At 56.9% G+C, this 14,982-nt stretch overlaps 1 protein-coding gene across 4 annotated transcripts; it reads right to left on the bottom strand.

The window, feature by feature from the left end:
- Positions 1-185: 185 nt before the first annotated feature.
- On the bottom strand, positions 186-14,948 carry CCDC157 (coiled-coil domain containing 157). 4 transcript variants are annotated; one of them, XM_025858048.2, is made up of 13 exons: positions 14,639-14,948; positions 14,345-14,436; positions 11,676-11,817; positions 8,857-9,115; positions 6,774-6,945; positions 5,414-6,059; positions 4,703-4,780; positions 4,160-4,350; positions 2,655-2,831; positions 2,334-2,502; positions 1,101-1,240; positions 599-687; positions 186-510 (listed from the first exon to the last, which is right to left on the bottom strand). In XM_025858048.2, exons 4-13 carry the CDS (start codon positions 9,102-9,104, stop codon positions 261-263), a joined length of 2,160 nt encoding a protein of 719 aa, XP_025713833.1. In that variant the 5' UTR covers positions 9,105-9,115; positions 11,676-11,817; positions 14,345-14,436; positions 14,639-14,948; the 3' UTR covers positions 186-260. The 4 variants fall into 4 exon arrangements, with proteins under 4 accessions (XP_025713833.1, XP_073742870.1, XP_025713834.1 ...); XM_073886769.1 differs by lacking the exon at positions 11,676-11,817; XM_025858049.2 differs by lacking the exon at positions 14,345-14,436.
- Between the last annotated feature and the right edge of the window lie 34 nt (positions 14,949-14,982).

The raw sequence follows: 14,982 nt of genomic DNA, 5'->3' as shown, positions 1-14,982 counted from the left end.
GTGCTCTCTTCTCCCACTGCCCTGTCAGGATGGAGGCAGGGAGTGCTCACTTACTGAGGGCCCACAGTGTGCCAGGCCTCTGCTGGCAGATGACTTGCAGGGCTGGGGACTCGGTGGTCCCTGCCCAGAATGGGGAAGGAAGGACTCTGCCTCTGGCTCAGCCACTGCTGTGAGGCCAAGGGAGCTGTGGGCACATGGCTGGTGCTTTATTACATTGAAGGTTGCCAGCTACCTGCCCTCCAGCCCCACTGCACGGCAGGCTACGAGGGCCGCTCCTGGGGCTGGTATGCAGGGCTGGCCTGGCCCTGGCCTGGTGACAGTCTCCTCCTCAGCCTGGCCAAGGCCCGGATGGGGTTCTGAGCACAGTTGGTTGAGTGGGTCATGTCCTCCAGGGAGGACCCGCTGGGCCGACTGCAGGATGGCTGAGGTGGGGATGCCCGGTGCTGGCATGGTAGGGTCCTGCCCGTGCTGGCTGTCCTGCGGCCAGGCAGCTGCCACCTGCCCAGGGGCCTGGGGGAGGACCAGATGGCAAGACCTCCTGTGAGTGAGAGGACCAGCCCACCCCTGTCTGCCCCACCTCCATCAAAGTCTTACTCACCCTGGGGATGCATTCTGGCCCTGGGCTGGGGACACTGTTACCTGGATTCCCTTGCTGGGAGGGACCCAGAGCTGGTCCTGGGGGATCAGCTGCAACGAAAGCCAAATTCAGAAAGGCCCAGGAAATCTCTCTGCACTGTTCAGCGAGGGTGTCATCGCCCTGGAGGGGAAGGGAAGGCCCAAACCCGAACAGCCCCTTCCTCTCGGGCAGGGTTTGGGGAGACTTCCAGGGCCACCCCAGCAGTGGTAAGAGTGGGAAGTTTGGCTTTCTGACAAGGTTTCTGGTTGTCCTTGAAATAAAGGCAACAAGAGCTGAAGGGGGGAATTTAGAGCCGGGTAGGCACTGTACCACCCGCATGCCTGCTTGAAACGCTGGAAACCACATGTGATAAGGCAGGCTTGCAGTAGGTTCCCAGGGCGGGGTCTGAAGACCTGCTGGGTCAGGGGCCTCCTCCAAGTCCCCAGGGGCCGGCCCTCTCAGGTTGAGGAGCCAAGCTGCCCACCTTGAGGCTCCCCTGCTGGGCTACCTCCCGGATTTTGGACAGCATAGACTGGAGCCGCCCATTCTCCTCCTGCAGGACCCGGATGCGGATGTCGTTGGCCTGTACCTGCCTCTCCATGTCGTCTGTAACATTGCCGGAGCCTGCAGGGACATACTCTCTGTTACCTCACCCCGCCACTGGTGCCCAGTGGAATAGGACCTCCGAGGGCACACACGCTAGCCAGGGTATGCCTTGGGTTGGTGGCCTGGTGAGCACAGGGGAGCCGAGCAGTTCCGTGCACCAGTCCCCCCCGCACCTCATCTTCCTTCTCCTGAGGCCTTGTCCCGGTTTCCCACCCCCTACCTGCTGGGAGGTGACCACAGCATTGTAGAATTTGAGAGCTGAGTGGGACCTCAAGCTCACTGAAGACTTTGTAACTAGACAAGAGAGTGAATCTCTTCCAAAGCCTCCTGTTTTCAGAGGGCCAGAGAGACAGCGAGGTGTCTCAAGTCACGCAGCCAGCTCTTGGGTATGAGTCACAGGAATTCAGCAAAGACGTTCTTTCCACCACTTGGGAGATGGATGCTTTCTTTCTGACTCTGAACCTGAGCAAGTTGCTGCCTGCTTTGGTTCTCGGTCTTGTGGTTTGTGAAAGGGCTGTTACCCATCTTATGGGGTGGATCAAAGGACAACGGAAGGGCCTGGCACGTAGTGCTCAGGACTGATGACTTATTGTGACCAGCTAAATTGCAGTGGATCTTCCCGACAGCTCCGCAAGTAGATTCACCACCCAGGGGCGAGGGCTGGAGGGCCTGGAATGAGAACCTAGGTTGCCTGGCATCCAATCCTCTGCTGAGACAGGTACCTAGCACTCCTGTACCATGGGGTGCATGACACTGGACAACTGGGGCGGTGCCCGTGAAGGTGGCCGTGTGGTTTGGGGAGACACCAGGACAAGGGACACCAGGACACTGAGCAAGGACTGGCACATAACATGGTAAAGAGCACAGGCTACAGAGGCGGTTAGACCTACACACAGACTCAGCCATTCGACAGTGGGCAGTCCCCTCGCCTCTGGGCTTCTGTGTCCCCATCTACACAGAGTGGCGAACACATGAAGCACTGTGTCCTGGGGACTCAGTAGGGACTGTGCTGCAGGCCGGGGAGCTACAGACTCCAGTGTCTTGCCCAGGTGAGCCCTCAGCTGCCTGTCCGGGCCCCAACATGCCCTGGCCACCACCTCTGGGCCCCTACTTGGGATCTGGGCCTCGATGGGTCTGTGCAGGTCTGGAAAGGCCACCAGCAGCCGCTCCCGCTCCCGCAGCTCCACGAGCTCTCGTTCCAGCTCCAATATGGTCAGCCGCAGATCCGTCGTGGCCTGCTCCAGGCCTTGCTTCTCCCGTTGCAGGCTCTGCAGCAGCTCCTGGGGCAGGGGGAGGCTCAAGCCTTGCCCAAGGAATGGCTCCTGGCTCCCCTGGGGACACCCCCCTCCCATCTAGACAGGGGACAGGCCTGCAGGCACTCCACCTGGAGAAAGGGAAGAGCCGTCCCGCACCTTGCCCTGCTGGCTCCTACCTGCTGGGCCAGGAGCTGGTTCTGCCCCTGCTCCCTCTCACTCTGTACACTCTGCAGCCGCTCCTCCACCTGGGCCCGCTGGGCCTCGGCCTCGTCCAGGCTGCCCCGCAGCTCCTCACGCTCCTGGTCCAGGCTGTCCAGCTGCTGCAGCAGGGCTCGCTGTTTGGACTGCAGGGACTGAGCCAGGGCGGGCGGGCAGGGAAGCCGTGAGGCTCACAGGGCAAGGCCCAGCCATGGGACAAGGGAGGCCATGGTATCTTTGACCCTCCTCCTTGTGCCCCGTCTGTGCAGAGAGGAGGCTGTGCACATGTGTGTAGCAGAAGGGGCAGAAGCGAGATAGGTGCACACCCCACTGGACCCCCCCCAACCCAGTCAGGGCCAGGCCCCCCAGCTTGCAGACCCCTACCCCTTTGGAAAGCAATTGATGGACTATCAGTCTCGTTCCCTCTTTCCAGTCACAGTCTCCACTGGGAGAGGAATTCTGGGCAATACATTTTCTTCTCCTTAGGTCTCCCATGTTTCATCAGCCCACCTCACTCGGGACCCACTTTTCCTGACGCCCACTGAGTGCAAAGCGGGAAGAACCAGTGCCGGGCTGCTCCAAGTCCTGGCTCTACCTCTGGCTGGCTGTGCGGCTTTGGGTAATTTCCTTAACCTCCCCGAGCCTCAGTCTCCTCATCCATAAAATAGGGATGACAAGAGTATCTACCTCCTATTGTTGTGGGAGGAAGAAGAACAAGAGGGCTACAGAGGCCAAGGCCCTGCACCTTGTTCACAGCACACATCTGATACCTGGTGACCGTGACTGTTTGCAGGGCACTGAGAAAAGCACCTGCTTGGCATTGAAAGGCTTTCTCAGCCTGGGCCATGCATGATGCTGGGGACTTCTACCTGGGGTCTTGGTTTCCCCTCCGAGCCTCTGAGAGTAAGACCAGTCAGGACAGTTCTCAGCCCTATCCGCTGCTCTAGGTGGCAGGTCACTTGCTCCCTTAGCCCTATCTTTAAGGATTCCTACAAGGCCCCAATGCCCAGGGCACAGCTGTATCCTGGGTCTCGGCTCACCCTTTGTCCTCCCTGTCCTTCCTCTGACTGATGGACTAATCATTAGCCCTTGGCATCCAGTTCAAAGGCCACTTCCTCCCAGAAGCCATCCTGGATTCCCACAAACAGATGGGACTGTCCCTCTGTAGACCCCTGCAGTACTTTCGCCGCACCTCTTAGCCATCTGGCGGCAGAGCTATGGTGGCCAGGCTGCTTGTCCTCACCGGGCGGTGGGGCATTCCTCCAGAACAAGGCCTCCTTTGGCTGTATCTGTCCCTGGATCACTGTTTCCCCAGGGCCCGGGGTTCAGGGGAGGGCTCAAAGTCTTGGTAAAGATCAAACAAAAACCTGAGTGTGTGATGGGGAGCAGGTACCCTACCCAGGTAAACCCCCACCCCCCACCAGTGGAGCTCTCTCTTCCTGCAGCCTACGTCGCAGACACCCCCAGATGCTGGGGGCCTCACCTCCTGGTGGCGGACCATGCTGTCAACACGGGCCTTCTCCTTGTCCAGCTCTGTGCTGGCCCAGCGGATCTGCTGGCTGGCCCCATCCAGCCGCCCTGCTAGCAGCTGCACCTGCTCCTCCAGCTGCTGCACCTGCCTCTCGGCCTCTGCCCTGCGCTCGGCCTCCTCTTGAAGCTGCCGGGCCTTTGTCTCTGAAGGATTGAGTGGGCATGGGAAAGGGTAGAGCAGGTGAAGCCTGGGTGCAAGTCCCCGCACTGCCTCCGACCCAGGATGGGACATGAGGTGGGGTGCGAGGGGTCACAGCCTGTCTCTGGGCCTCAGCGTCCTCAGCACAAAATGCAGCCTCAACCCTTCCATGGAAACAGAAGGTGCTCTCTGGGTGGGAGGTGGCACCCCAACTCCGGCCATCACCCAACAGTGTGGCCAGTCAGGCCCCGTCTCGTGGTTCCCAGAAGCCCGGGGGACAGAGACAGAGGGTGCTCATCCAGCCGCACTACCGAGCACAGGACACGGGGTACAGGGCCACACGATGGGGTTCCTCACCTATGGCCTGCATGGATTCCTGTTGCTGCTTCAGCTCCCCCTCCAGGGTGGCCACCTTCGTCTTGAGGTCACTTGTTTCTATGGCAGTCGAGAGAGGCCCTTCAGAGGCTCCCCTGGGCCTGGCTGGTGCCTTCACGCCCAGCGCACCCTGCAGCGTTGGGGCAGCTGGTGCTGTGTGGAGTGGCTGCGTGGGCCTGCAGAAGGTGCCAGAAGGCCTGGGCCCTTCCCCTCCTTCCTGCTGGCCGGCTGCCAGGTCTCTACACGGCTCTGGGCCTCCACAGAGGTGACAGGCTCAGGAAAGTGACCTGCCCAAATCCCTCAGGCCTCCTACCACCAGCGGGCACTGGCCCGCTTCTAAGTGCCATGGCTGTCTCTCTGCCTCAGCTCCCCTGGGGGATCCCCTCAGGGACACACATGAGTGGGCGGATGAACTCCCCGGCTCCCTTGCCCTCTGAGGGGCCAGCCCTGAGGCACGTGTTCTACACCACCAGCTCCAGTGCTCCCCGGTGGGACGAAGCTCCAGTTGCCTGCAGGGTAAGCAGCTCGGTGAGCTGCCTTCCCTCAGTGTCTCTGACCCCACTGCCTAGCCTGGGTTTCTTCACCCCAGCGACGTGTCCCTGCAGCCCTGTTACGGGGCCTGCTTCCGGGAGAGCCCGCGCTAGGGCTGCAGCAGAGCCCGGGGAGTACGGGCTCAGCCTCTGGGGCACAGACCTGTGAGAAGCTGCTGCCTCTTGCGCCCCCACTCCACCAGCTGCCGTGCGGCCTCGTCCGCCTGTCGCCGCCGCTCCCCCTGCTCCTGCTGCAGTGCTTGCTCCAGCTGGCCCACCTGCTGCTTCAGTCCGTCCTTCTGCCCCTCGGCCTCCTCCAGCTGGGCCCTGAGGGGCCCAACAAGCTGAGTGAGGGCCCCCATGTGCTTACTGAGGCGGGTCAGGTCTTTGCTCAGCTCTGCTGCCCAGTGGCCCAGGGTGGCAGCTGGCAGCGGCCTGAGGCCCATGCTGTCCTGCACCAGCTGCTGGAACTGGCCTAAGGACGAGGGCAAGTTCTGGCTCTGACACAGGCTGATGAGTGCCTTGCCCACCTCCCGCAGGCTGCCCTGGACGCTGGTGCATGCATCACAGGGCACCAGGGCCGTCTCCACCGTCTGGGAGTGAACGCTCCTCCTGTTCTTGGCAGTCCTGGCTGGACACCGCGGGGAGACTCTGACGGGGAGGCTGTCCAGCTCTTGGCAGGTCTGGGGCAAGCCTGGCGTCGGGGAGGGGGGCTTGATGAACTTGGCAGTCACAAATTCAGGGCTCCTGGCTGGCTCGCCCTTGGCTGTGGGCTTGGAGGTGAGGTTCTCCCCTTGGTTTACCCTCTTCTGTGGTCAGGAAAAGGAAGGGAGAGCAGATGAGGGAGATGGGCCTGGGAGGGGGATCAGTTTCCTGGGGATTATTCTGTGCAGCCTCTCCTGATGCTCAGACCCTTAGGGGTTATCTGACACCAATGTGAACGAGAGAGAGAACCTTCTTTCTTCGCTGCCTCAACTTACCAAGTAGGCCAACTCTCTGCTGCCCCTGTCCCCCTCCCCAGGCTCTGTGCAGTTCCGTGCATGGTACGAGAGTGTAACAGTGAAGCCACCAGCGTCATGCTGGTTACGGGGTTCTTGCCCAGTGGACTTGCTTGTTCTCATGTCACCATAGCTGCTCTGTTTTCCTTTCCTCCCTGTTACGGTATTGGTGGTCCTCATGGGGATTTGTGAAGATTACAGGATAAGCCATAACAAATGGGGCGAACATTTAACAGTATCACCCAACAACGCCCGGAGACGTAGAGACTGTTATTATTCCCACTGTACAGATGAACAAACTGAGGTGCAGGGTAGGCTCAGCATAAACAGCAGAGCCAGAGAGCCCAGACATGACCCCTGAGGCCTGCATTGCTAACTGCGCGCTGCAGGGGCCTTGACTGGGAGGCTCCAGAGTTGACACTGTACTCCTTCAGGCAGTGTGAGGCCAGTGAAGGTGTGCCCGCATGGTGTGCAAGGAAGCTGGGACTGGGACAGGCTGGACAGGTGTGAGGGTAACTAACCCACCTGGGGAGCTGCCTGCTGGTAGATCACACCCAGCCTCAGCAGGCTGTTCCAGAAGCGCCGCACCGTGAGCCCCACAGACATACAGGGCCCTACAGCCCGGGTAGGGGGCACTGTTTGCTCTGAGCCAAGGTCCTCCAAGAAGCTCGTGCAGCTCTGAAGCAGCAGCAGGAGCCTGTGGGCAGGGACGGCAGGGTCAGCTAGGGTAGAGCCTGGCACCAGCATGCCTGCACACCACACAACTAGCAGCCTCTGGCTCTGCGGACCTGGAGGGCCTTAGAATATGCTCTGCTGGACCAGCTTCAAATCCAAGAGCCACTTCCTCCAGGAAGCCCTCCCTGAGGGCTGAACTTGGGGGCATCTTCTGGGCCTCCTGGCTGACAGCACTTCCGCCTGGCTGTTCCCCACCACATTGGGATGCTCTGGCAGACTGGGTCTCGCTTCATTTGTATTGTGCGTGCTCCGAAAGTGCTGGGTGGTGGTGGCATTACATCACGTGGCTCAGAGCCTTCACCTTACAGAGGACAGAGCTGAGACCCCGGGAGCGGAAGGGCCTGCCCACAGCCTCAGGGTGAGCATGCAGGGCTGGGGCGCCTGCAGCTTCCTGATTCTAGTCAGGGTCTTCTCCTGCCCAGCAAGCTGCTTCTGTGACACTGGAGACATGAAGACCGCTAGGGGTCTATCCTAACTTCAATGTTCACAATTAGAGTCGGGCTACTTTTAAGGAACAGAGGCATTAGAAGGACAAGTTTGTATTTGCATGGGAACCAAACTATTTTAAAGGAAGAGGTATTGTATTTACAAAACATATGGGGCAGGTAAGTGACCTTGTCTTGTTCCAGGTGCAGAGGGGTCATCCTAAACTCACTAGGGTCTTGGGCAGAAAAGGCCTGGAGGAGGAGACACCAACTGCCTCCAGGCCCTGCCCCTCTCTGAGCTGAGGTGTCTTCCTCTATGAATGGGGACAACTGTGCCTTTTGCAGTGCTGGGCAGCATGGGGGGGCGTGGGGGAGAGCCTGGAAAGAAGACAGAGCATGGTCTTGACAGAGGGGGTGGGAAGACATGTGAGCAACAGCTTCACAGGGGCATAGGGAGACTGGGCCTTGATGGATGAGTGGGGCTTGGCCAGACCAGGAAGGGATGGGCAGGGCGTTCCTAGTAGAGGGTGACAGGGAAAAAGGAAGGTGTGTTCGGGGCGCCAGGGTGGCTCAGTCGGTTAAGCGTCTGCCTTTGGCTCAGGTCATGATCCCAGGGATCAGGGGATCGAGCCCCACATCGGGCTCCCTGCTCAAGGGGGAGCCTACTTCTCCCTCTCCTTCTGTTCCTCCCCGCCCCCCACTCATCTGCTCTCTCTCTCCCTTAAATAAATAAATAAAATTAAAAAAAAAAAAAGGAGGAGGAAGGTGTGTTCTGTGCTTATACGTGTTTAGCCTCTCACGGGTTCCAAATAGTTTCATACTGAGGGTGCCTCCATGCCTCTAGGTGGTTACCCTGGCTTCTTTGTCCCCAGGCAGGTCGTGCCCAAACTGTCCTTGCCTGTCAGGTCTCCATGATTTCCGTGTATGGTTTTGGTCACAGGGAGCCTGGGTGGTGGTCCCCAGGAAGTGGAAGGCTGATGGCCATGTTAAGTTTAATGACAGTGTAGAAGTGGAGGGGCTGCAGGGCAATCTTCCCAACAGGGCCAGAATCTGGAAAAACACACCCCGTGTCTGACCTTGTGACACACACTGGGAATGGCATAGCCCACAACACACCAGGAAAAAGGGCCTGGGACGGAAACTCTGAGCAGCAGCTGTGGTGTCCCCAACGCACAGAAGGCCTAAGGAGGCGGCCAACAGAAGCTGGAGAGGTGGCCCTCGGAGCTGCAGTGCTGCAGAGACCAAGAGGGGACCCGCAACTCCCTGAGGGCAGACAGGAGGGGAAAGCACAGTGCACCACACAAGCTGAGATGGCTTGTGAGGGCCCTTGAGCTGGCAGGCCTCCGTATCCCTGCTTCGGGGGCAGGGGGGATTCCTGAGGCTGGTCTACCGGTTTAAGGGGCAGATGCCAGCATCCCGAGATCACCAGGTTTGGTCAAGGCCTTCACCTGTCGATGACCAGCTCCAGCAGAACAGCATGGGACAGCTGCGTGAACTCGGGGTCACCCGGCACATGGTCATAGTGCTCTAGCAGGGCCACCATGTCCAGGTCGCAGGCCACGCGGTCAGGGAACTTCCAGGAGGGAAAGCACACAGGCCCAGCTCGAGAGAACACATCCACGATGGCGCCCTGCAGGTCAGTAAGGTCCTTGCGCAGACTGTCCATGCAGGACTGGCTGCCCAGCAGGTGCGCCATCCTCGGGGCTCCTGGGGTGAGCAGAGAGGGTCCCTGTTAGCCAGAGCCATGTGGCTGCTGCCGGAGGAAACTTCCTAAAATCCCACTCCGCCCAGTCGGTCCTAGGCCAAAAGTCCAACCTAGACCCCGGGGAACAGTCTTTCCCGGGCCCAGGCCATGGGCCCATACCTGGTACTGGAGAGACCTCACCATAATCCCGCTCGTCCACCCTGCCCCACATCTACACTGCCAGTTCCCTCCGAGAGCCTGTGTGTGCCAGACCCCTGCTAAGGGCTGGGCAGATACTGCTATGAATAAGAAGCACCCACAGTTCTTCTCTCCCTGCGCAAACCATTGACTAGGCAACTGACGACTAAGAGTTGTAGCTACAGTGTGACAGGACAGTGCGGGATCCTGCTGGGCCACTGTCATCTCCCACCTGGACCACCGCAGCTGTCTCTGGCAGGGCCGCAGGGCTGCCCCCTCCAAATGACACACTTCAGCTCTAGAGATCTGGCCCAAACCAGATCTGATCAGGTCACGCTGGCCAACGCCCCTCACGACTCCTAAGGGAGAAAGGCCACCTCTGGCCGCAGTCTCCCCACAGCCCTCTCTGGTCCCCACGCCACCACCCCACACTCTGCATTCCAACCCCCATCAGCTCCAAGCAGCAGCTCAGGTGCAGGCACTCATTTCTGAACCTGGGCCCATCTGTCCATTCTGTCTGAAACATGCTTTCCTCATCCAATTCCCATTACCCACCTAATTCCTCCCATCCTTCAGGCTCCCTGGAAGCCTTCCCTGAGCACCCTCTAGGCTGGGTGAGATCATCTCTCTGGGCTTCCCCCCATCTGGGCCCTGATCCCTCTCTGCTGGAATGGCCTCCACGCTCCAGGCCAGGTCCCCCGTCCACCTTGGCCACTGTGGTATCCCCAGTATGGCCAGCCTACGGCCTGGCCCATGGTCGAGGCTCACTGGCAAGTGAATGACTGAGTAATTGAATAGAGAAATGAAAAGAATCCACAAAGAAAAACTTAAATACATTGATTTTGGAGGGGGGAAACAAGTCTTAAGGTGTAAGAGAGGAAAACCTGAAAATTTGTATCCATACCCAAGCTAATCACTCTGGTGATGAGGGGCCCATTATATGTGAATGCAGAGCCCCAGTCCTGCCTTTTCCTGGCTGTGTGGCCTCAGGCAAGTCACTGTACCCCTATGAACCCTAGCTGTCTCTGTTGTAAGATGGGGACACCGTCCCCAACCAGGCTGGGTAGTTGTGAGGTCATTAAAGGCATCCAAGAGTAAAGTGCTTGGTGCAGGGCAAGACACCAGTAAAAGTGCTCGAGCAATAGTGACCATTAGTCTAGTGATTACTACTCTTAGCAGTAGCAACAGCAAACACTATCCTTGTCTGTAGCCACTCCCTGCCCTCTATATGTCCCCTTTTCCCCTCTGCAGCCCACACAGAAGGCTTCTCGTCCATCTCTGGAGTCTGTGGACATCTGAAGCCAGTGATTTGGATGAATGGCCCCTGGTCCTTGACTCAGAAGGTGGAGAAGCGTGACACTGTCCTGGCCCCTCCGGTGGCTCATCACAGGCCTTGCCAGTGTCACCCTCTTCTCTCTGTTCAGAGCTGGGCAGCCCTGGTCTCTCCCCACCCTGCAGCAGGGTCTATTGTCCTTTTTGGGTTTCTCAGCAGCAGAAAGTGCTTCCTTCTACCACAGCTCCTCCCTGCAGTGTGGGGGCTGCTTGGGCAGTATTTAGGCCATGGTTAGTCTCTCTGATCCCCAGCAAGTCCAGGCCTGGTGGAGGAATCTCTCTTCCTCCGACCTACTTCCAGCTCAACCTCACTCATCCTAGAAAATGGCACCCCGACTATGTGCAACGGGGCACTTCCTCGGATTCCCTTCCTTTACCCCCATCCAAACACCTAGGGCTGCCAATCCCATGTCCAGACCACACTGAGAACCCACCACTGTGTTCACCGTGCTGTTCCCCACTCCATCTTCTCCCCAGACTACTGCCACAGCATCCCTGAGGGGTCACCCTCATCCTTCTGCCCAGCACCACCTCGTCTGTCTGTATATGGCCAGAGTGATCATTTAAAAGGCAACTCACCCCCCTGCTTAGAGCCCTTGAATGGCTTTCTATAGAATAAAACACTGGAACACTTCCCTGGGTTCTGGCCCTGTGTGGTCTGTTCCACTTCAGCATCTTACCACCCAGAATATGCCTTCTCCTCCCCACACTTCCTCCAAATAACACACCTCCCACAGGTCCCCAGGCCAGGTGAGTTCACATGTTACATATTCTCAGAGCATTCTGTTCTTTTCCCTCCCAGCTGGGAGGGAAATATGCCACACTGGCATTGAATTATTATTTGAGTAATTATTTGCAGTTGGCAATCTGTCTCCCTACAAGCGCATGGACTGTCTTTTGAGTTCATTGTGGTATGACCTGGCCACGTGGGCCAAAGGACTTGAGGGCCAGCTGCTGCCCACAGGTCTTGGGACACTCAAAGGCACCCAGGGGTGATTCCTGAAGACTGAGCCGGCCTCTCAGGCCTCCCAGAGGACTGGGCCCTGGCCTCACCTCTGCGCAGGTGCCTGCCTGTGAAGCTGGATGTCTGGCTCTCAGGCTAGCCTGTGGGCTCTGGGGCTCAGGTCAGAGGCTCATCCAGGTGCCTGGTTTCCTGTCTCCAATGCAGGGCTGGCCCCGAGTAGCTCTTCAATCCCTGAGAATAGAGGAAGGCAAGAGTGAGTGAGTAGGCAATTAGGGAGGCTTCCTGGCGCAGCAGGGAGGAGGCTGTCCCAGAAGAAGGAGAGGGTGTCCCGGGCTGGAGGAATGGAGCAAGGGAAAGCTCACGTGGGGTCACCTGTCCTGAGCCTGAGCACAGAGGTTGTGCTTTAACAGTGCTAGGCTCTGACCACAGGACCTACTGTGTGCCACTTCGTGAATCTACCTCCTTTATACAGACGAGGAACCTGAGGCTCTGGAAATTAGGGGATTAACCCAAGGTCACTCAGAGAGCTAGGATTCTTGAATCCAATATCTCTGCTCTGTCTTCAGGCCATGATGCTTCTAGGGCAGCACTGTCCAAAAGGAATATAATGCTAGCCACACGTGGGATTTTAAATTTTCTACTAGCCACAAAAAAAAAATAAAAAGAAATGGGTAAATTAAATATTTTATTTAACCTAATAAACCCCAAATACCATCACTTCAATATGAAATCAATATAACACCATTAAGGAGATTATTTTACAGTCTTTTCTCCATTCAGTCTCAAAATCCAGTGTCTCTCTGACACCTACAGCACATCTCAGTTTGGACCAGTCACCATTTTCAAATGCACCACCGCATGGATGGGTGGCCACTGTACTGAACAGTGCAGGTATAGAGGGTCAGATCCTGTGTGTTCAGTAAGCAAATGGTGACTGCGTACCTTTGGCATCCTGGACACCGTGTCAAGAAAAGGGACAGAGAAGGACATGCAGAGCCCTGTCCCTAAGAGCCACTGTCTACCTCTGAGGATCTCTACAGTGGGCAAGTCTTTGGTATGTCAGCTCTGTCAGTTCCACCCACAGGGCAAAGAGTATCCACCCTACAACAGTCACAAACACACGCAGGCCCACATCCCTATACACATACGTTGGTGTCAGACTCTTGTGAGCTATTGCCACTGGTGAGATTTTCTATCCCCAAGGAATGAGGCAGAAACAAACGGAAAAAACAGACTGAAACATTCTGGGTTTCCTTCCTGGAACGGGAGGGAGGAAAGCAAGCAAGCAAGCAGGCAAGCAGTCCCGCCCTGGGAGGAGGCATATTCAGGTGGAAAAGCACCTAGGACTCGGGAGCTTGTCTGTGAAGACATCGAGAAACACGGACCTGTTCACCCTCAAATAACTACAGTTGCCATCTGGGGCCATCCGAGATACCAACTCCTGTTAGATTCTGGTTCTGATAAGCAACCACAAATGCCAAAGCAGCAATAATATGTAAAAGGAAAACACAACCTTGAAAAACATCCAAGGTTACCTTATGTCATTTCTTCTGAACATTGGGGATTTGCCGTTATAAACATGGCTTGAGAACCACTTCAGTGTGTGGCAAGTGAAGGAGCATTTGTAATTCTTTTCTCTGTAATTCCTGGGTCTTGAGTAGAACCCTCAGCCTAAAGCTGCTAACCCTGCACTGATTATTCCTGAGATCGTATGGGTGATGGCACTAATCGGGCCAACACTGCCCTGAGGAAGGAGCAGCATCTAACTTTGCCCTCCATCCTCAGTTCCCTCATGCTCAAGATGGACTTTTGACTTGCAGAATAGGGAAAGAGTCTTTCCTCCACTCCCATTCAACATGCAAGCCCCTTCTTTCTCTGAGTCATAGGACTCTACCCCTCTGGTAAAGATTAGGCCTACCTCCTGGCCAGTGCCCCTGCTGAGATTCAAGGTCACCACCAAGAAAACACTTTGGAAACTATGAAACCATCTATATCCCAGTTGTCAGCCTCTGACTCAGGACTGCTAATTGCCTGGATCCCGGGGGACAATGAAGGGACCGAGTGAAGACAAAGGAATAAGTAGCTGTACTAGTAGAGGAGTAAGAATGGCCTGGGTTTGGATTCCCACGCCACCAACTCTGAACTTCGCTGTCCTCGTCTGTAAATAAATTGCTATTAGAAATTAGTGATGTAGGGAAACCTGGATGGCTCAGTCGGTCAAGCTCAGGTCATGATCCCAGGGTCCTGGGATGGAATCCCGGCTCCTTGCTTAGCCAGGAGCCTGCTTCTCCCTCTGCCTGCCACTCCCCCTGCTTATACTCTCTCTGTCTCTCTGACAGATAAAGAAATAAAACTTAAAAAAAAAAAGAAATTAGTGATGTAATGCATGTAGTGTTTGGCACAGGATCTGGCCAGGTAAATGTTCAATAAATCCTAGCTATCACTATCATTCTACGTTAATAATTACAACAATGACATAAACCAGCTATGAAATGTGTGTGTGTGTGTGTGTGTGTGTGTGTGTGAAAAAGAGATGGGGTAAAACATTTGGGAGGGCATCTCTTCCTATTCTGCTTCCATTTCACAGGTGAAGAAACTGTTAAAACTATCCAGGCAAGGGCTAAAAGCCGGCGGGCAGCCTGGAGCTGGGATGAAGGGGAGAGGGGACAAGGAAGACAGGATCTCAGGACAGGAAATGGGAACGGTGAGATTCGAGGTGAGCTCGGGGAAGCTAGGGAAGTGGTCAACAAGAACGCACCTTTGGGAATGAGGGATGGAGCTTAAAGAAGTCTTGATTCGAGACTGTCCGCGGGGCTTGAGGGCGGGGCTATGGAAGGCCGAGGGTGGAACCTAGAAAAGGCAGTCCCACGGTTAAAGGGACCAGTGGGAATTAGGCCTTGGAACTTGGGACTTGGGAAGGGGATCTGGAGGAGGTAGGCGTGAAGCGAAAGAAGAGGTTAAGGAAGGAGGGAGGTGGGACTTTGAGGAGGCAGGCTGGAGGGGAAGGGGCTCTCCAAGATGACAGGCCAATGAGAGGGAGAGAGGAACCCACCTTTGGAGTAAAGGAGAGGGGGGCCAGGGCCGTGTGGTGTGTGCGAAGAGCGTCCGGCGGGTGATGTAGAACGTCTTCCCAGTCTCCTGCGTCTCAGCCTCAGCCCTTGTGGTCTGGTCGGCTCATAGAACTGCCCCTGGCGCGCCTGCGGCTCCGGGGATCCCCCCACAAATCCTAGCCGGGTGCCTCGACCGCTCCCATGGCAACGGCGTCTCGCGCAGACGGCTCCAGGGAGGGGGCGGGAAGTTGCATCACGAAGAAGGGGCGGTCCCGGAAGTGCGTCAGCCTTCCCTCCTCGGCGACGACTCTCTCGGTCGCCGCCATCTTGCGAGCTTGTCGTATCG

This window comes from Callorhinus ursinus, unplaced genomic scaffold (assembly GCF_003265705.2).
Source record: "Callorhinus ursinus isolate GAN/ISIS: 27379988/994484 unplaced genomic scaffold, GSC_fseal_2.0 scaffold72, whole genome shotgun sequence".
In the NCBI taxonomy this organism is placed as follows: domain Eukaryota; kingdom Metazoa; phylum Chordata; class Mammalia; order Carnivora; family Otariidae; genus Callorhinus; species Callorhinus ursinus.
The sequence above is the reverse complement of the archived record's forward strand: the minus strand, read 5'-3'. Positions and strand labels throughout refer to the sequence as shown.